The sequence below is a fragment of the Rhinolophus hipposideros genome (genome assembly GCF_964194185.1).
Source record: "Rhinolophus hipposideros genome assembly, chromosome: 5".
Classification (NCBI taxonomy): Eukaryota; Metazoa; Chordata; class Mammalia; order Chiroptera; family Rhinolophidae; genus Rhinolophus; species Rhinolophus hipposideros.
The window spans coordinates 37,594,378-37,614,629 of NC_138051.1; the positions used below are offsets into that span (position 1 = coordinate 37,594,378).

At 52.4% G+C, this 20,252-nt stretch overlaps 1 protein-coding gene across 4 annotated transcripts in view; it reads left to right on the forward strand.

Annotated features, from left to right (window-relative positions):
- PAK6 (p21 (RAC1) activated kinase 6) overlaps positions 1-19,285 on the forward strand; it is a 35,052-nt gene extending 15,767 nt beyond the window's left edge. For 2 of the 4 annotated variants that reach the window (XM_081050204.1, XM_081050206.1), the window contains 8 exons: positions 8,596-8,804; positions 9,672-10,316; positions 13,821-14,315; positions 14,412-14,545; positions 14,885-15,011; positions 15,124-15,249; positions 16,163-16,297; positions 17,690-19,279. In XM_081050204.1, coding sequence (XP_080906330.1) covers positions 8,601-8,804; positions 9,672-10,316; positions 13,821-14,315; positions 14,412-14,545; positions 14,885-15,011; positions 15,124-15,249; positions 16,163-16,297; positions 17,690-17,857 — 2,034 coding nt within the window. In that variant the 5' untranslated portion in view covers positions 8,596-8,600 and the 3' untranslated portion in view covers positions 17,858-19,279. Of the gene's footprint in view, positions 1-8,547; positions 8,805-9,671; positions 10,317-13,820; positions 14,316-14,411; positions 14,546-14,884; positions 15,012-15,123; positions 15,250-16,162; positions 16,298-17,689 lie in introns of all 4 variants that reach the window. The other 2 variants (XM_081050203.1, XM_081050205.1) reach the window with 2 other exon arrangements.
- The last annotated feature ends 967 nt before the right edge of the window (positions 19,286-20,252 follow it).

The window sequence follows — 20,252 nt, forward strand, 5'->3', positions numbered from 1 at the left end:
TTCGGTTTACGAATGCCGTAAATTTTATGGATCTATGCCAACATTAGATAGTAAAATTCATGCTAAATTTGCAGTTTTAGGGGTTGATTTTAAAGGTCTGGAACAGATTCATCCATTTTGCATTACTTTCTATGGGGAAATCGTGCCTCGGTTTTTGAACAGTCTTCTGGAACGGATTATGGTCAAAAACCGAGGTACCCCTGTATTTGGAAAACGCAAGAAAACTGCATGAGAGCAAGAATCTTTGTTTTGTTCACCATGATCCACAGAGCCGAGAGCAGAGTAAATGCACAATACATACTTTTGCATAAATGACTGAATAATCTAATTTTGTAGTTAAACAAATTTCAGAAAGTTAAGTCTTAGAAAAATCTTTCTGGCTGATGAGAATACTCTGATGGGAGGCGGGCTTCTGTCCACGCTATTCTCAACCAGGGGCCAAGAAGCACGGGCTCTTCAGGAAGGGTGTGTGGGCTGCCTGTTCCCAGGGGATCTGAGGAGGTCGCGTATCCCTGCTGCAGATGTGTGGGTGGGAGGACCCAGCTCTGAAGGCGACAGGGTCCTCTGTGGGCCACTCTGTGACTGATGGTGGCAGTACTAGGGGTGCCCGTCTAAATGCTGCAGAACTCAGGGGCGTACCTCTGCCTCAATGTCATGATTCTAGGGTAGATCCTTCCCCAAAGTGCCCTGGGTGAGCCTGAGAACAATGAAATGTGGGTGGTGGGAGGTGACAGCTGAGTGCAGCCACATTCACATCAGGGTCTCGGTCAGATAGACATGGGTCTACCCCTTCTTTGCTGCTTGACTTGGTTTCCTGATCTGCATAATGGGACAATAACGATCTTACCTCTCAGGCTTGTGGTGAGAAGATCTTACATGTGAAACACTCACCCGCAGCCTGGTGCTTCCATCAGGCTGAGTGATGAGTATTTAAAACACCCAAAATGGCTCCTGGAGCTAGAACAGATGCTGTTTCTCTCCTCAGTGTATCTGGAGAAGCTCCCAGAGGTAAAGGAGTCCATTCCCTTGTTGCCCCCTGAAATGCTGAGGCCTAGAAAGCAGCAGAGTAGACCAAGATCACTAGCTGGAACTTAGGAACCCTGCGCCCTGGGGCCACACTGAGCCCGAGCTCAGCTCTGATAAGGCCCTGAACCTCCCTCAGCAGAGGAAGCCCGGGTGTGCCCCCCATTCCTGCTCACTGGCACTCAGAACAGGGTCCAGGGTGCAGCTCCTCTCTTCCAGTCACCCAGAAATGGAGAGGAATGACACCAGCCTCATTCCTAACAGTTAGTTAACCAACATCCCGGAACTTAACCAACCAAGCCCCACCCCGTTCAGAGTAGCTGCAAACTCCTTTAAACTTGCTCTGTGGAAGCCACCTTCCCAGCCTACAGCGCAGAGGAGGGATACCTGCCCTGGACTAAGTGTCCTTACCTTGAAAGGAATTCGATGTGTGCAAATAGCCCAAACCCACTCAAAGCCAGGCATGGAGAGTAAGGTGGGCGACCACTTCCTGTGAAAAGCAGAGGCTACAGGCTAGGAGAACAATTGATACTGGCTCAAGATGGGCCCCAAAGGTGAAGTTGGAAGTCCTGGAGCATAGCTGGAACAGGCAGAGTCACTCCCAAGGGTCTATCTCAAATGGCAGCACTCATTTGAATGTCTGAACTCTAGTCTGCGGTTTCAATGCAGACTTATTTCTATATAGCTCTGCATTGGGTTTGTGGGGCCCAATAGCTTGGTGGCACGGCACCCCAGGCCCTGGCAGATGGAGGTCTCCTCCCAGAGGAGAAGTAGTTTGAGAGGGTTACCCACCTACTGTGGCTGCTCTGCTGACCCCAGTTGTGGACTCCAGACCAGCCAAGCCACGGTGACCCACTCTGAGGGACACCATCCAAACCCTCTCTATTGCTGTAGAATAAATAGCATCAGCTACAAAGCTACACCCACCATTCTCGAGCCAGGCCCACGGATTGCCTGACGTCAGGCTGAGACCCTGTAGAAGGGACCTGACCTGTTCTGGAGAGAATACACTTCTGCTGCTTCTGCAGCTTATGTCATATACGTCAGGCCCTGGCGTCACAGCCGCCAACATGAGCTCTTTGGAACATTTTTACCCACCCCTTGCAGGGCAAAAATAAACCTGGTTCCAAACAAAGTAAGGGTCAGCCTGCAAGTCAGGGCAGCCCCAACTCCCTTTGCCTCTGGCTCACAGATCAGCCCAGGAAAGAACCTAGCAATCTTGGCTGAGGGAGCTGGCCCTGGCCCACCCACTTCAACATACTCCCGTGGGTTTACTTGGGCTGCTCAGCCCTGAGATCTGGGAAGATTAACAACAGCTCTGAGCCATCAGAGTGGGCATGGTGGAGGGAGCAGGGATTTGGAACCAGATCCGGGGTCCAGACCCAACTCAGTCATTTCCTGGTTCTGTGACCTTGGACGAGTTATTTAACCTCTCTGAGCCTCATCTGGATTTGTGGATAATAATAATTCCTACCTCCCAGAGTTGTTGTGAGGATGAAATGGGTTGATCCTCAGAAACAGCCTAGCCTAAAGTAGGTACTCAAGAATAGTTACTTCCCTTTCTGTCCTGAATCTCCTCTGACATGACAGTCCCAACCCTGGGGGCTCCCTGAACTCTCCCCCCAGCTCTGCCCTGGGGTTTCCTGGGTGTGGTGGCCTTTTGTCCAGAAAAATCTTTGCCAGGAACTGACCTGCTCCCCATTTGCCAGGCTCAGGCTGGAAGAAGCAGCCTCAGTGGGAGCTGTGCCTGGGGAGCTTCCTTTACAAACTGGTTTGAGCTGGGCAATTCCCTGCCAACACTGGCATCCCTCTCTGGTCCAGCCAAGGGCCAGCCAGCCAGAAAGTAATGTCTGCAGACAATCAGAAGAGGGAAGTTCAAAGCATTCCTCAGTCACAATAATGCATCCCAGCCTGGGAAGGAATCATCAGCACCTCTCTGCTCTGAGTCGGGCTGAGGTGTCAGGCAGACAGGAGGTCACCCTGAGCCTGAGCTGGCGCCCTGCTTCTGTGCATTTCTACTGCAGAGTGTCAGGCTAGACAGAAGGAAAAGCAGCAACTAGCGCTCTGATTGAAAGTCATCTCCTTGCCTCCTTCCTCCTTCCTCCTCAGGGATATGTATATTCTTTGAGGAAAGCTCCTCTGCTAGATGAATTGAGTGTGGATACAAAGAGGTGGGATACGAAGGACAGCAACTTTAAGGGCTGGCATCGCCCGATTTGCTTTAACTCTACGGCCTCAGGGCTGATGCAACTACCACCCTCTCTCAGCCCTGGGGGGTGGGGGGAGGTAGGAGGGGTCATTGGGCTTCAGTCTGAAGGTAGGAAATTGGGGTGGAAGGTGGAGACCTAGGAATGGCACATTGAGGCCCCCAGTCTGGGCAGGCTTGTGGCTCTGTGGCTGGAGAGATGCAGGACGTTTGTGTTTCAGGTGTTTCACACCCAACAACTTGGCAACATTAAATACTTGAGTTGTTGAATGTCCCTTAGGAACTCAGTCTTCACGGATGACTCTTTTCTTTCTTTAAAAAGATTGTGTTTTCTTTAGAAAAGCAGTCCATCACCTTTAAGGAACATTTAGAGGAGTAGAAAACTGGGGTAGGAGGAAATCACCTGTAGCCCCACCAGTCAAACACAATAAATGTTTTGCTGTATTTCCTTCAACTATTCATTGCATTCAGACTGCATTTACAAACGAATCTAGGTGAAATCTGTAGAAAGAAGCCCTACTCCTATTCTGTGCCATTAAGAACTGTGCTTTAGTGTGGGATAAAAAGGGGTTTATTCTGTGGAAAGGAACCTCACAGGGTGACCTGATCATAAATTCCTAACTGGGCAAATCATAGAGGGGAGGGTAGTCACGTCTCAGGCGTAATAAGTTCTTTAGTAAAAGGCTTATCTTTGCCTTAAACAGCCCTGGCCATTGTTTCTGTGCATCTAGGTTAACACACTTTTGAAATGCCCCCTTTCAGACCCCTCCTTCTAAAGTGTGACAGCACATAATCTTAACTAGTTTGTAATCCAAACCTGGTCTTGCTTTCTCCCACCTCGCGTAATCTTCCTTAATTTCCAATATATAAAAGAAACTACAAAACTGTTATTCTCAGGAGCATTTGAGATCTTGCTCCCTGCCATATGTTGTCAGTTTGGCTCAAACTCTCATAAAAAGTAAAAAAAAAAAAAAAAATCTGCTTTGGATAAAGAAAACCTGGTAGTTTAATTTGTCTCTGGGACCCCTAGTGTGGACAGATTTTGGCCCCAGCAGGTCAGGGGCTCCAGGAGAGCCCACCAAACCTGGGTCCTACAGACTCACACACACTGGACTGGAGGCAGGGGTTGGCCAGACATTGGATTTCCCCCTCTCCTGCCCTCCACCACCATTCCCACCAGCTTTATTATTTTACCTTTCACATTTAGATCCACATAATTGGAGGATGATATGAATTCAGTTTTCAGGATTCTTCCTTTTTTCATATGGATGTCTAATTGCTTCAGCTACATATATGGAAAAGGTCACCTGTTCCCCACCATATTACAGGGCCACCTTTGTCATAAATTAAGTGACCTTGTATGACTGCGTCTATTTCTGGATTCTCTCTTCTGTTCCATTAGTCTATTCATCAATCTTTGTGCTAATTCCATACTATGTTAATTATTGTAGCTTTATACTAAACCTTGATATCTAGTAGTGTAATCCTCCAGCTTTGTTCTTCAAGATTGTCTTGGCTATTCCTGGTTCTCTATGTTTCTCTGTACATTTTAGAATTAATTTGTCAATTTTCACCGAAGTAAATTATGCTGGGATTTTGACTGATTCAAATAAATTTGTAGGTTAATTAGAAATAATTGACATCTTTACAACACTAAGTCTTCCAATTTATGAACATCCTTTAATAGCTTTGTTTTATACTTCTCATTGTAGAAAACTTACACATCTTTGGTTAGAGTTATTCCTAAGTATTTGACATTTTTAATGCAAAATGGTATCTGAGGGTTCCCCTCCCCCCATAACACTTCTGACATCAAATGAGAGGTTTTTTTCCCTTCTGAGACCATTTCTCCAACTCGGATACCCCCTGGGCGTTCAATTCTGACGCTGACTACCTGGAATTAGCACAGACCCCACAAGCCGCCCCCACTTCCGATCCCACTTGCAAGTGCTGGGCCACCTGTGTTTCTGACCAACTGGCTATAAGTCAAGGGTTCCTATGACCCCCCATCATCAGGTTCGGTCATCTGTTAGAATGTCTCAGGGAACTCAGGAAAGCACTTATTATTGCTGGTTCATCATAAAAGATGCAATTCAGGAACAGCCAGCCGGAAGAGACGCACAGGGCAGGGGCTTCCATGTCCTCTCCAGACACCTCACCCTCCCAGCACCTTGATGTGTTCACCAACTCAGAAGCTCCCTGAATACTGTCATTTAGGGGTTTTATGGAGGCTTCATTACATAGACATGACTAAATCATTGGCCGTTGGTGATTAATTCAATCTCCAGCCCTTCTTCCCTTTCAGAGGTGGGGGCAGGGGGGCGTGAAAGTTCCAACATTCGTGTCACTCTGGGGATTCCAAGGGTTTTAGGAGAGGTGTCCCAGGAGGAGCAGATAAAGACCAAACTTCTATTTCCCACTGTACCACACAATCTTTTTCAAAATATCACTTTGTATTGGTTGCTGGCATGTAGACATACAATTGATTTTTTTATATTGACCTTGAATTGGAGATCCAAATTCACTTATATAATCCCAGTATTTTGTATGTAGATATTTCTGGATTTTCTATGTACACAATTATATTGTCCCAGGCAGCTTTGGCTCCGCCGCATTTTGGATGTGTCCTGGCAGCGTCCCTATAGGTGTGACTTTCCCACTAGCTATGTGACTGGCTCTGACTTCTAAGTCTCTGCTCGTCCTACCCACAGAGGCCTGGCTCACTCACTGCTTCAGCCAGCTCCCGCCCTCACCACCACAGCCCAGCCCCTAGGACTCTGCGCCATCCATCCCTCTTCCTCCTCAGGCCTTCCCTGCTGCCTCTGGAAAGAACTTGTTCTGGAATCGCTGTTGGGGCAGCCTCAGGAAGAGGGTCCTAGAGTCACTTGGATAATTTGCTAACAATGCTGTCCTGTGCGTTCTTGCAGCAAAAGCTTGGCCCTCAGGGCAGGGGAGTTGGGGAAAGGGATGTTGTGGGGGGAAGCAGTATTCACCAGCTCTTTTTTAACCATAGGGTGTGCCCCTGTGCCTCCAGAGGATTTCACAGAGGGAGGGGAGGGGAGATAAATGGTCTGTCTCAGAGGTTGTGAAGACAGACTGCGGTCTGAAGACTCTTCTGTAGCCAAAGGCTGACAGGGAGGAGGTCAAGTTTTACCAAACCACTAAGAGTTGACATAATGGAGAGGTGACGAGGGCCTGAGGTCCCAGAAGTCAGGCCTGGCCCCTGGACAGGTGAATCTGAGAGGCTGGAGTTCAGCAACACGCCCAGACTACAGTGTTTCCCCAAAAGTAAGATGTAGCTGGGCCATCAGCTCTAATGCGTCGTTTGGAGCAAAAAGCAATATAAGACCCGGTCTGATATTATATTGTATTGTATTATATTATATTATATTACATTACATTATATTCAGTCTTATATTAAAATAAGACCAGGTCTTATATTAATTTTTGCTCCAAAAGATGCATTAGAGCTAATGGTCCAGCTACGTCTTAATTTCGGGGAAACACAGTACTATCTGCTCACATTGCCACATCTGTAGGGCCCTGATCTTAGAGACAGGGATACAGAGAGGTAACAGCAAGAGAAACAGCCCCCATTTACTGGGAATCTGCTCACGTAATACTCCCCAAACCCTGTGAGATAATTTTATTAACCCCATTTTATAGATAAAGAACACCGAGGATCCAATCATTTAGGTAACTTGCTCAAAGTCTCCCCAAATTAGTGGGAGACTCCCCACAATTCACTTGTAACTCAAGCAGGTATATGTCATTCCAAAGTGCTTGGTCCTTGCGGGTCTTGCACAAGGGACTTTGCCCAAAGGGGGTGTTTGGTGGACTCCTGAGCCTATAGGTGCCAAAATGTAGCTGACAATCCAAGAGATATGACATGGATTCAGAGTGATTCATGCTGGGTTAATTCTAGTGGGGTACCCGTGGGGTACTAGTGGCTGTTGGAGCCTGCTGCCTTTCTGAGTGAGCACCAACTGCCTTCCAGATCTGAGACCTACTCTAGAACCTGCTGACGTGACCAGGAAAATACTGTTTCCAGAGCAGAAGTCAAAAGAGAATGCCCCAGTATCCAAAGATACCCCAGATCTGTGGATAGATGAATGACCCAAGCATTCAAAAAACAAGCATGTTTATTTCTTGAAATTTGTTTCTTGAAACCTGGAAGTGACCTTTCCAAGTGACATATGAGTAAGAACCCATTAAATGTATTTTACCACAATAAAGAACATTTAAAAAACAAAACCATTGAGCTGTTTTGAGCTACTTCAGACACAAAAGCATTCAAGTGGGTACCCGTGACCTTGACTTCGATCACGTGGTCCCAGCCAGACTCCCTGAAGGCCAGGCTAGAGCAACATTTGGGGAGTCACTTTAGCTCCTGGGTTTCCAGTCTCCATCTCTCAAATCCACGTGCCACAGCACTCTGAGATGTTGAGGGAGTTCACCAGAGCCTTGGACAAACCCCAAATCAGGTGAGGGAGGGAGGCTTGACTGCAAGTGATGTTTTGTACAGAGTTCCGAGACCTGGAAGAAAGGGGCCCGAGAGGACGTGGGTTCTCTCTTCCCTGGAGAGCTTTACCCCCGAGAGAGCCACCCCTCAGGACTTTCCAGAATTAGGGCTATGCACCTGGTGACCATGAGGGCCCTTTTGGGGTTCCTAGTCCTATGATAAATGGTCCCAGACGGGGCAGCATGTCTATGACTCCAGGGATTGGTTTTTTATGAATGTTTCATGTCATATTAACAGGTTTTCTGTTGTTGAACCATCCTGGGACAAACCCAAGCTGATTGTGATCAAACAAAAACCTTTGACATACTATTAGATTCAACTTGCTAGTTTTATTTAGTATTTTTATTTATGTTCATAAGTGAGATTGGTTCAAATTTCCCTTGTCTTGTACTGTTCTTACCTGGTTGAAAAATCAAGGTCATACTCGCTTCATAAAATGCGTTTGCTGGCTTTCCTCTCTCTTTCCCCTGTTTTTAATTCTTTGACAGCGGGATGATATTTGTAATGGGCTTTGGATCTTATAAGCACACACCCCCAGAGTCTGCCTGCTCAGCAGGGGACTTGGCACAGGCAAGCAGACAGACAGACACCTCTTCCTTGTTTATAGTCTGTGTTGGCTTATATATGGGGCTTTTGTTGTTTCTGAGACCGCTCTGCTGGGAGCTAGCCATTTCCCTGAGGCAGGACGGAGAGGTGGGACGCCCTGGGCCCAGCACATGGGAGCTGTGCTGGCGGGAGGGAGTCCAGAGCCTGGTGCCTCAGCTCCTATCACAGCCACCTGTGCTCCCCGGGCCAGGCTCCTGTGAAGCCCCAGCTGGAGCTCAGCCTGACCTTCCCCATGCAGACACCATGTTTCGCAAGAAAAAGAAGAAACGCCCTGAGATCTCGGCCCCACAGAACTTCCAGCACCGCGTCCACACCTCCTTTGACCCTAAAGAAGGCAAGTTTGTGGGCCTCCCCCCACAATGGCAGAACATTCTGGACACACTTCGGCGCCCCAAACCCGTGGTGGACCCTTCACGCATCACACGGGTGCAGCTCCAGCCCATGAAGGTAAGATGGGTGGCGGGAATGACAGGGCCACGTTCAGCCTCTCTGGCTTGCTCCGCTCTGTAGATGCCATGTTTGGCCAAACCACAAAGGCACCTGGAGGAAACTCCTAATTACCAGCTGTCAATTAGCCACTGTTTTCATTCCCTGTTAATCAGCCTCTCATTCTCTCCCTGGGTGACCCAGGGAGGGGGAGCCTGGGGAGTCCCTCTCTGCAGGGTGGTAGAGTTGCCAGATTTAGCAAATAAAAATACAGGATGCCCAATAACATCTGAATTTCAGATAGCAACAAATTATCTTTTAGTATTAAGAGCGCCCACGCGACATTTGGACCTGCAGCCCCGTGGGGCTGGGGGTTTAATTGTGTGTGTCAGGAAGGGTAGATCCAGGAACCTGGTAGGGGTGGGGTTCAGGGCCCTGTTGGGATTTGGAGGCCACAAAACCAGTGTGTGTGGAGAAGAGCCCTGGACCGGTTCCTGCCTCCTCAGAGAGCTCTGCATGTCTCCCAGAAGGCTGCAGACAGCTGGAGAACATCTGCGGGCCCCAGGTGGGGTCTGGAGGCCGCCCAGTACCCCTTCATCGCCCCAAACTGAGCTGCCCACACCGTTTGGCGTGCTGGATTGTAAACTCACGGTTGCTCACCAACGGGGCTGCAAGCCTCATGAACATGGGCCTTCTCCCTGTGTTCCTGCGCCAGCACAGGCCTGACCTGCCATGGGCCCTGGTAAATAACTGAAAAGTCACAGCATGGCTAGATACCACAGCAGGCAAGGTCCTCCCCGAGGACCCCGGGGGACGCTGATCTGGTCCCAGGCCACCCCCCTGCCACAAACAGACCCCTCACTCCCGCTCTTCTCTCCCGCCCTACAGACAGTGGTGCGCGGCAGCTCTGTACCCATGGACGGCTACATATCTGGGCTGCTCAACGACATCCAGAAGTTGTCAGTCATCAGCTCCAACACCCTGCGTGGCCGCAGCCCCGCCAGCCGGCGGCGGGCACAGTCCCTGGGGCTGCTGGGCGAGGAACAGTGGGCCGCCAACCCCGACATGTACCTGCAGAGCCCCCAGTCTGAGTGCACTGACCCCCATGGCCTCTACCTCAGCTGCGACGGGGGCACACCAGCAGGCCGCAGGCAGCCGGAGTCACAGAACCCACGGGTCCTGCCCAACGGGCTGGCCACCAAGGCGCAGTCCCTGGGCCCCGCCGAGTTCCAGGGTGCCACACAACACTGCCTGCAGCTGGGGGCCTGCCTGCAGAGCTCCCCGCCCAGCTCCTCTCCCCCTGCAAACACTGGGAAGCGGGGGACCAAGGCTGCCAGGCATGGAGCCGAGGAGGCCCGGCCACAGTCTTGCCTAGTGGGCTCAGCTGCGGGCAGGCCCGGTGTGGAGGGCAGCCCCAGCCCTAAGACCCAGGAGAGTAGCCTCAAGCGCAGGCTATTCCGAAGCATGTTCCTGTCCACTCCTGCTACGGCGCCTCCAAGCAGCAGCAAGCCAGGCCCTCCACCACAGAGCAAGGTAGGTCGGGGAGCCGGACTGCCCCCCCCCCCCCCCCCCCCCGCAGCCACTCTCAGCAGGGCTGGGAGCTGGCCTAGCAGGTGTTCACTGAGGAATGCATGTCAGGGACACAGGCCCTGCCTGGCCATCCCCCCTTACAGGCACAGGTTGGGGACCGCATGAAGAACAAAATAATCAAGAAACCAGTTCCACCTCATCTGAGGATTCTAGCTTGAAGCAGCTGAGCCCTTGTCTTCCAAAGGCTTAGAATAGCATGTGTGTGTCTGAGGTTGCAACCCGGGTCCTTTCTGGGTCTTTTTCTTGGGGGGGCCTCAGAGGGGCTCATTGTACACCCTCCTTACATTCCTGCCCGCTGGGGTATGTCTAGGTGGACCACAGTGGTGAGCACCCCCTACAAAGCAGTATCTTTCACCACAAGCCCAGACCTTCCCCTGCCACAGTGCCCACCCAGGCTCCAGCAGAGATAGGTGCTCCAGCACTGGTCAGGGCAGGGGCGCTCCCTGCCTCCCTCTTCTCGGACCTTCTTTCTGCCTGCACCCCTTGCTCGCCTCAGCGCTCTCCTGAGCTTGTGCAGAGGCTCCTGGGCTGCTTCTCCCTGAGGCATTCAGCAGTGTTCCCTCCTCCGGGGACGATTCCTGCCTGCCTGCCTTCTCTTTTTTCAGGGGTGGTTTTATTTAACATTTCTGTAATGATTTATTCTCGAGTTTGTGTGCCGTGTGACAATCTAAAGGATTGAATTTGCCTGGGTCCAGGAGCAGCAGAAGAGCTGACGTTGGGCCTGTGTGACAGTCTCAAATGCATATATTTTCCTTATAAAAAAGGAAACAGTGAAGGGAGTCCTAATGGTGACATTTCTTGGCAGGCAGAGGAGAACAGTTTTGCTTCTTACATGCCCTGTGACATCCTGTCCATGGTGACAATAACATCCTTTCCCATTTGGCAAATGAAAAGACTGATTCAGAGAGGGTGAGACAGCCCCTAGGTGTCTCAGATGAGTCAGGGAAGGAAGGCATGAGACGGCCTCTCGGCTCTCGCCTCTTAGGAAGGCTTTGGCATCTTGGCAGCCACTTTCTTTCTGAGGGTCAGGCAGATATGAGCTTAGGTGGCAGCATGAGGGTTGTAAGTCAGACCTAAGGCACAACTGCGGACAAGAGCTCGAGTGATGGGGCCTCCTCTCCCGGAGGTGGACAATCCTGGGTCCTCCCCTGACAGTGATGGCGCAAATCTGGTCCAGCCTGAACATGGGTGGGGAGTTGGCGAAGTGGCTGGGAGCCTCACCCTTTCTCAGTCACTGCCAGTCCGAGGCATTCCGGGAAGGCTGGCTCTGGACCTTCACAGCAGCTCCCACAGCAGCATTCGTGCACTGATGCCCTGGGAGGTCAGGTTGCCATTAGCCATGATGTGCCAGGCGAGGCTTCAGGAGACTCTGTGGCCGAGGGCTCCTGGACTCAGCCCAGGCAGCTTGGCCTGTGGTCACACACTTTGGCTAAAGATCAAAGGGAGACCCTGAGTGGGGGCAGGGAGGCCAAAGAGGTAAGAGAGTTTCAAGTTTGGGAGGCAGAAAGGCCAAGTCAGGAGACCTCAATAATCAGCACACGTTGGTAAAGTCCCTACTGTGAGTCATGTGCTCCATCCAAGGATACACAACACCAATGGGACTAAAGCATAGGGGTCAGGGGTCAGACTGACCGGGGCTTAAGTCTGGTCTTGCCCTTTACTACTTAGTGACTCTGGGAGTTACTTAACCTCTCTGAGCCTGTTTCCTCCCCTACAAATGTGATAATAGTGTCCATGGGATAATAAAATAACCCACAGGTTTATGAGACTTAAATGAGGTAACACACTTAAGGCCCTTGTCGAGGTGGTAAGCCCTCAATAAATGACTATTATTTTTTTAATGTTATGACATGGCCTCTGCCTTTGGGGCACATAGGGTACAGCACCCCAAGTCTACAGCTGGAGAGTCCAGCCCTGCCGTCATGGCCCAGGAAGGGAAAATGAAGCATCATTGTAACTCCATGCATGACTCTTCTAGTGGCTTCCTGCCCAAGAAGAGGTCTCAGTCACACAAGTAACTCCAGCATTGATCCAGAGCCCATAACATTCAGTAATTCCACCTTTTGTTCCCCCCTTTCCCTTTCCTGGTGTGGCTTGGCAAGTTTCATCTCGTCCTTTCCTGTGGCTACATTAAGTAAAAGTTCCCTTCTTATGGACACAGGCAGCAGAGCCAACAAAGGGACATTGGGACCTGCCTCTGCTGAGGTGAAGACCAAGCCTGGCCCCACCACCCCCATGTTCCATGCCCCAGGCCATGCCAGTACTGGGCTCTCCACTCTCTATTAGCGGGTGCACCCACGCACATGTGTGACCCTATACAAGGCCAGGGATTGTGGTGGTGGCGGGAGCCCTGACACCTGGGGAGCAGGTGCTAAAGAGGTGGGAAAAAGCTCTTGCTGAGCCTGGTGGGTCCTGGCCCAGACTTGGGGTCCCCAAGCAAGCAGCCCAGTCCAAGCTGACTCCTTGAGAGTTCCTTGATTCAGCTCTAGGAATCAGGACCAGGAGCCACTGGGCCCCTGGACAACCACTTGGTGATGAAGTTCTGAGAACGCATCTCTGCAGCCCCTAAAGTGTCCTCTCTTAGGTTATGTAGTGCCCTCTCCAGGGGTCCCTTTTAAAAACACATTTCCCGGCAAGGCTGGCAGGAGGACTTGGGCCTGGAAAGGCAAGGAGCCTTGAAGGCTTCCAGGGCTGGCCCTGCACAGGGCTCACTGGGGCCCAGGGTGCCGCTTCACTCCACCTTCTCTTCCTCATGCTCAGGATAGGCCCTGCCTTCCCTTCCTTGGGGGGGGTCATCAGTCAGGAGTTTCATGCTTGGGAGCAAGAGGAGGGGCTCCTCTAGGGAGCCCTTAGAAAACCTCTCTGGGGTCCCAGGCCCCAAGACTTGGGTTTGGCTGGACCCACCCTTCTGATCCCAGATCTCTCCAGTACCAGATCCCCAGCTCAGGGGGAACCTGAGAACCCCCAGATGGTAACATGGCTCTGTGGACCTCTGCGGGGGACATAACAGGCTTCTTCTGTCTGTGTGGGCCCTTGGGTGGGGAAGCCATGGGCGCGACTGCCTCTGACCCAGATTCCCCGTGCAGCAGAGGGTGGGCTGCCTCCCTGTGGCCTCCCTGGGGTCTGGCTGTCAATTACCCACGAAGAAATACCCAGCACAAGGACACCCCGGGGACTCTCCTTTCTCTGTCTTCCCAGGAGCAGGTGGAGTGGATGTAAAGAGCTCTTGTTTGGCCTGCTCTCCTGGGAACAGTGGGGGCTGGTTTCCCAAGCAGGACTATGGTTTGGCTTCAGTTCTGTTAGAAAATCTTTGCTCCTAGCCTCCTCCGTTTGGTCTGATGCCCTGACCCTGCCCACGTCCAGAGGTCACAGCAGCCACCCCGTCTCTGGGAAGGTTGCTCCAAACACTGCCACTGCCAAACCTCTTTCTATTCTTCCTTCCTGCAGCCCAACTCGTTCCGACCACAGCAAAGAACCTCCCCCACGAGCCTGGTGGTCAAGGCCCAGTCCTTGCCCTCAGACCAGCCCATGGGGACCTTCAGCCCTCTGACCACCTCAGATACCAGCAGCCCTCAGAAGTCCCTCCGCAGAGGCCCAGCGTCCGGCCCTCCTCCGGGCCGGTCTTCACCAGCGGGCTCCCCCCGCACCCGGCATGCCCAGATCAGCACCAGCAACCTGTACCTGCCCCAGGACTCTGCAGTGGCCAAGGGTGCCCTAGCTGGTGAGGACACGGGCGTTGTGACCCACGAGCAGTTCAAGGCTGCACTCAGGATGGTGGTGGACCAGGGTGACCCCCGGCTGCTGCTGGACAGCTACGTGAAGATTGGCGAGGGCTCCACGGGCATTGTCTGCCTGGCCCGGGAGAAGCACTCAGGCCGCCAGGTGGCCGTCAAGATGATGGACCTCAGGAAGCAGCAGCGCAGGGAGCTGCTCTTTAATGAGGTGGGAGGAGAGGGCTGACGGGGGCGGGCATTTGGGATGGGCAGTGGGCATGGAGCCAGGCTGGACAGGTGTCTCAGGCATCCCTCCCGCCCCCAGGTGGTGATAATGCGGGACTACCAGCACCTCAACGTGGTGGAGATGTACAAGAGCTACCTGGTCGGCGAGGAGCTGTGGGTGCTCATGGAGTTCCTGCAGGGTGGGGCCCTCACGGACATCATCTCCCAAGTCAGGTGGGCAGCTGGAGGGCGGGGCCCCTGGCGCTGGCTGCCCCCACCATTGCCCCGGCTGGGGTCTCAGGCAGCCTCAGGTCCAGCAGACTTGGGGGGGCCTATCAGTTCGTCCTGGGTGCCCACTGTCTGTTTGGGTTAATAGACCCAGGGGTCTCGGGAGTGGGAGGACAAGGTGGTCCCCATTTCCACCAGGGCTCTGTCCTGACTGGGCTCCTGTACACATTGCCCAGGACTTGTGGAGCCTGGTACCAGGGGCACCTCCTCTCCCAGCCCATCTGCCCTGCAACCCAGCCAAAGCTAACATTCTCTTCTGCCGGTGACCCTGCCCTCCCTGTCCAGGCTGAACGAGGAGCAGATCGCCACTGTGTGTGAGGCCGTGCTGCAGGCTCTGGCTTACCTGCATGCCCAGGGTGTCATCCATCGGGACATCAAGAGCGACTCTATCTTGCTGACCCTCGATGGCAGGGTAGGGCCCTCCCCACCCTGGCACAGCGATGCCCCCACTTCCCTGTTCCCAGCACAGTTCCTCCTCCTGGTTCACCATTCACTCCCCCTTTTCCCTCCCACCCCAACCCCAGGTGAAACTCTCGGACTTCGGATTCTGTGCTCAGATCAGCAAAGATGTCCCTAAGAGGAAGTCCCTGGTGGGAACTCCCTACTGGATGGCTCCTGAAGTGATCTCCAGATCTCTGTATGCGACGGAGGTAACCACTCCTTCCATCCGCCAGTCCTCCCAGAAGAGGCTTGGGAACACAGGACTCTTCCACTTTTGCCACCTCCAAAGGCCCCTCCAACCAGAAATAGCCCTGGTTCTCAGGTTCCCACTTAGTTAATACCTTACCCAACGGCCCACTGTCCCCTCTTGGATGGGTCTACTGTTGCCTGTGACTTAGCTACAACAAACTCGTCCCCAAAATGCTCCACACACACCCCCCACCCGCCAGCTCAAGAGCAGGGTGGGGTATGGCCAGGCTTCCCCATGTGTGATGGCCTTTCTCAAAGAGTGGCTGACAACTGTGTCCCTAGGCAATGGTCATTTATGCAGGAAGTGACTGACTCTGGGGACAGAGCCAGGAGTGCAGTTTCCAGGCTCTCGGCCTCACGTGGAAAGGGGCTGGCTCAGGTAGTAAATGGCCATCAGCTGTGATTGGATGGCCCTCAGCTGTGGCTAGTTGGCCGTCAGCTGTAACCAGTGAGCCATTGGCCACTGATATAACTGCCGTGGCTGAGCTAGCAGCAAAATGGGGGCTGGCAAGAGCGGATTGCAGTTAGCACGGCCTAGTGCAGTTAGCAAGGGGTCGGTTGGCAGCAAAGCGGACGGCAGGTCACACGTCGTGTGAAGCCAGCCTCCAGTGAGACCATAGTGGTGTGACTCCCCTACCTATGGCTCCGTGGGTGTTCCTTTTTCGCCTCACCATGTCCTGCGTTCTTATGTGGGGAGCGGGAGCAGAGACCCCGCAGGGCGTCCTGCATGACTCTGACCACAGGGTAGGAGGCCAGGAAGGAAGCCAACTCACCAAGAACAACTGGGACCAGCTGCTCACCTCCCTTTGCAGCACGCTGTCATCAAGGGGCCAGACTCTGGCCAGTGGAATCAGGGATATTCTCCTCCTGCAGGTGGATATCTGGTCTCTGGGTATCATGGTGATAGAGATGGTGGACGGGGAGCCACCCTACTTCAGTGACTCCCCAGTGCAAGCCATGAAGAGGCTCCGGGACAGCCCCCCACCCAAGCTGAAAAACTCTCACAAGGTCAGTCGGTACCCAAGGTATGACTCTGCAGACCCCATTCTTCCTGAGGCTTACAGGACCGGAGCCCGGACTGCCAGGCCCAGCCTCTCCCTTTCACAGAAGCCAGACAGTCTAGGCTCCTGGAAAAGGCTCCTAGTTCTCCACACAAAACGTGCACCTGGGTAAGGAGCCACCTCAATGTACAAACTCCCACGGTCACTCTGACAAGTTTCCACCTGCAAACAATTGACAGGAGCCCAAGAGAAGGGAAAGCAAGATTGTCAGGAATTCCTGATGTCCTCTGGAGGACTCTAGAGGAGTTAACTGGGCGAGAACCCCTCCACCACATCTGTCAGGGGAGCCGTGGCACAGTGTGTCGCAGTGAGTGGCTTGTTCTCTATCAGTGCACATCCTGACCACATCTGAGTCACAGTTTTTTCCTTAAAACGTGTGTGTATGTGTGTGTAACCCTTTTCTGCTAAATCCACCCCCAAACCAGCAGGCCTTACCTGTGGATATCCCCTAATGGTGGCCAGGTCAGCACAGGGCTGCAGGACAGTACTGCCATCTGGTGGCCATAGTGAGAAATGTCCCAAGGGGTTGAAGCAATCCCTCTAAATGGCCAAATAGTTCTGTGCCCGCAACACAGCAGGATGGGAGGACAGACAGAAAACACTTTCTGAGACAACTGGTGCTTGGAGACCACTGCTGACTTCAAGAATAGCAGACGAGGGAGATTTCCAATAGACTAATTCCCCAGAGGATGTAGCCTTCTGTAACAGCCTAAGAGTCAGTCTCATCCCAAGGTATTGGCTCAAAATGAACCAATAACTTAGACTCTGAGGCTTAGGTCAATAAAGAAATCTTCCTGTTCAGGTCCCACCATGTTAATTTCTATTTTTTTAAAAAACACTTCTTCACCCCTGACCTCTTTTTTATCTTCACTAAAGCTCTATGTGGCAGACAGGAAAAGCACATTTTATCATTAGCCCATTTTGCAGATGAGAAAACTGAGGTCTAGAGAAAATTGCAATTTTCCCAACATCGAGGATAGACTCAGGACTGAATCACTGATATCAGTCTCACCCCCCTTTCCACAGTGCCCCAGAGCCTGAACGCTGAGAGCTCAGAGAAGCAGAGTGTAGAATAGGCTGTATTTGGAGCCCAGCTCACCAGTGCTCCAAACATCCTAATTCTGTTGCTCAGGAGCAACCCCTAGAGGCGAGCTGGCCACTTTTCCTGGACTGAAACTGACTTTCTTTACCTACTTGATAATCCAAAATGTGCTGAGCCTGGGAGGAACCAGGAAGTAAGAAAAGAGAGAATTTAACACTTTCAAACGACGGTGGGGCCAGGCAGATGGATCACAGTGACTACCAACTGTGGCTTCCTCTCACTGCCCTATCTCCACAGGTGTCCCCAGTGCTGCGAGACTTTCTGGAAAGGATGCTGGTGCGAGACCCCCAGGAGAGAGCCACAGCCCAGGAGCTCCTGGACCATCCCTTCCTGCTGCAGACGGGACTACCAGAGTGCCTGGTACCCCTGATCCATCTCTACCGCAAGCAGACCTCCACCTGCTGAACCCACCCCCAGAGTGCACCTGCCACCTGTGCCCACAGGCAGGGGACACTGGGCAACCAGCTTGCCGACAGGGCCTGCCTGCCTCATTTTCTCAGTATTCTCTCCAAAGATTGAATGTGAAGCCCCACCCCCACCCTCCTGCCCCTCAGCCCAATGGGCCAGGCCGGACCTGCCCCTCAGTCTCTCTCCCCTCCAAGAGAGTCCCCAGTTGCCTTTGGGATGATGGAGACCCCTTCTTCAGGATGACCCTTTGTTATTTGCACAGGGATATCTCTAGGAAACACCAAGACCAGCACTTCTGGCCACTGTAGCCAACACAGCAGAAAAGGCTGCTGCAGGTTTTTTAAAGGCAGTTGTATACTAGCATCCCAGGCTACCCAAGAGGGCGGAGGGCCTGCCTTCACCAGGATACTTTCTGTGCTCAGCTCCAATTCCGAACCCTGGGAACTCAAGAGGACCACAGGGAAGGTTTTTATTGCCTGAATCTGTCTTCTTCCCTTGTGTCTGACTTCCTGAAGACACAGCCCCACCTGCACCCGCCTCCCGACCCACCTGCACTGACAACACACAACACTGGTATGCACAGCCTGCTCATAGACCATGGGAGGCCACAGGAAGGGGAGGGGCACTTTCTGGGTAAAAGAGAAACAGTAGGGTTGGTGCTAAAAGTGCTGTTACTTTACAGGATGAGTATGCTCACCCGTGCCTGTGTGTGTGTGTGTATGGTGTGTGTAAGCAGAGGAACGTCACCCTGACAGCCTGGCCCCATCCATGAGGCTTGCCCATCCTCTCGCCCACTAAGTTCTGCACTGAAGGGACCTGCTTTCTTGGCCTGGCTTCCCACCTCTGAAGTCCCAGGTTGCTACCTGACCAGTGAAGAGGTCTGTATGGAGTCTAACACATCCTGCGGACGGGGCAGGTTTCTGAGTTTCTCCTGTACTAGGGAGTCTGAGAGCCCAAGAACCAGAAGGGTGAGGAAACAAACTTTTACTTGTGAGCTTCATCTCAATAACCAGGTCATCAGGAACCCTTTTCAAAATCCTGGTCTGGGGAAGGAGGACCAGCTCCCAGGGTTCCATGTTGTCAAGAGAAGGAGCACCCCATCACCCCATTTGTGCAAACCACCTGCCTCTAGCTGCCTCCTCAGACACCTGTCTCCTGTCCTCCTTCCTTCCCCTCCTTCAGGGCTGTTGTGAGACAGGGAAGCCCAGGGAAGAACTCTAGGTGTCTGGACCCTATCTAGATCATATTTTTAGATTCCTCTGCTCCCCAGTGGCCTGCTCTGGAGCAAAACAAACAGAAAAACTGCAAGGACTTTTTTTTTTTTTTTAAGGGTCAGAATTTTAAAAACAAAAGCATCTTCCCTAGAAACTTTTGTGAATTGTTTGCACTTGTGCCTGTTTTAAATTAAACTGAGTGTTCAAAACCTCTGGACCTCCTATTGTCTCTGGGAATAGAGCCAGGCCGTCTTTGAGCTGGACACCCTGTAGTGGGTGTCTGGTGGGGCCCGCCCTCCTCCCACCATGAGCTCTCCAGTGGCCCCTCTAGTCCACAGAAATCCCAGCTCCCTGGTGGTGTGTGGACCCAAAATGAGGGCAGTGAAGGAGGGACACAGGAAGTGAAAGACCCTTGGGTCCGAAACAGCTGAGAAATAGGGCTCCCTCCCAGGGGAGAAGAGCCCAGCCAGGAAACCCAGGGCTGTGCATCATGCGTGCGGGTGCCACAGGGGTTCTTGGGGAAGTCACCTGGGCTGACAACCACTTTCTGCAGCAGCTTCTCCCTCCCCTGGTTTGCTTCTTACTCCCTGGAAAGTCAGAGGTTACTCGCCTCAATAGGAAGGGGCCTGGAACTGCTTCCTGTGAGAAAGCAGTCTCTGTTTCAGTTCTCAGAACCGAGGGAGACAGTGAGGAGTTGTGAAAGAGCAGTGCAGTGGCTGGAAATCAAGAAACCTGGGTTCTAGTCCTGGGGGTGGGGGAGGTGGATCAAATTATCTTTAAACTTCTAGCTCAGACACTGATTCCTATACTTCCTTCCAGAGAGCTCCTCCTACCCACTAACCACCGGCTCATTGAAACCGTGTAAAGAGGAGCAAGGAATCCTGCATACCTTTTCCTGCTCCCCAGAGCTTTCACGCCTAGCCAGTTGACCTGGTCCGAGGGTCCCAGTCCCACCAACTCAGTCAGAAACAGCACCTGAGTCTTACCTTCTAGATGTTACAGGCAGGGATAGAGGCTGAAGGAAGGTGGAACCTTCCCAGGAAACCAAGTGCACTCTTCCACCTCTGCAGAGGGAGCCCAGGGTCAGGAGTGGTTGGTAAGGCAAAGAGAGGCTATTTCTCGCAACTGAACAAGACTGGATTTATTAACTATTCTTCTGAGTTCTAACAGTCCTTCCA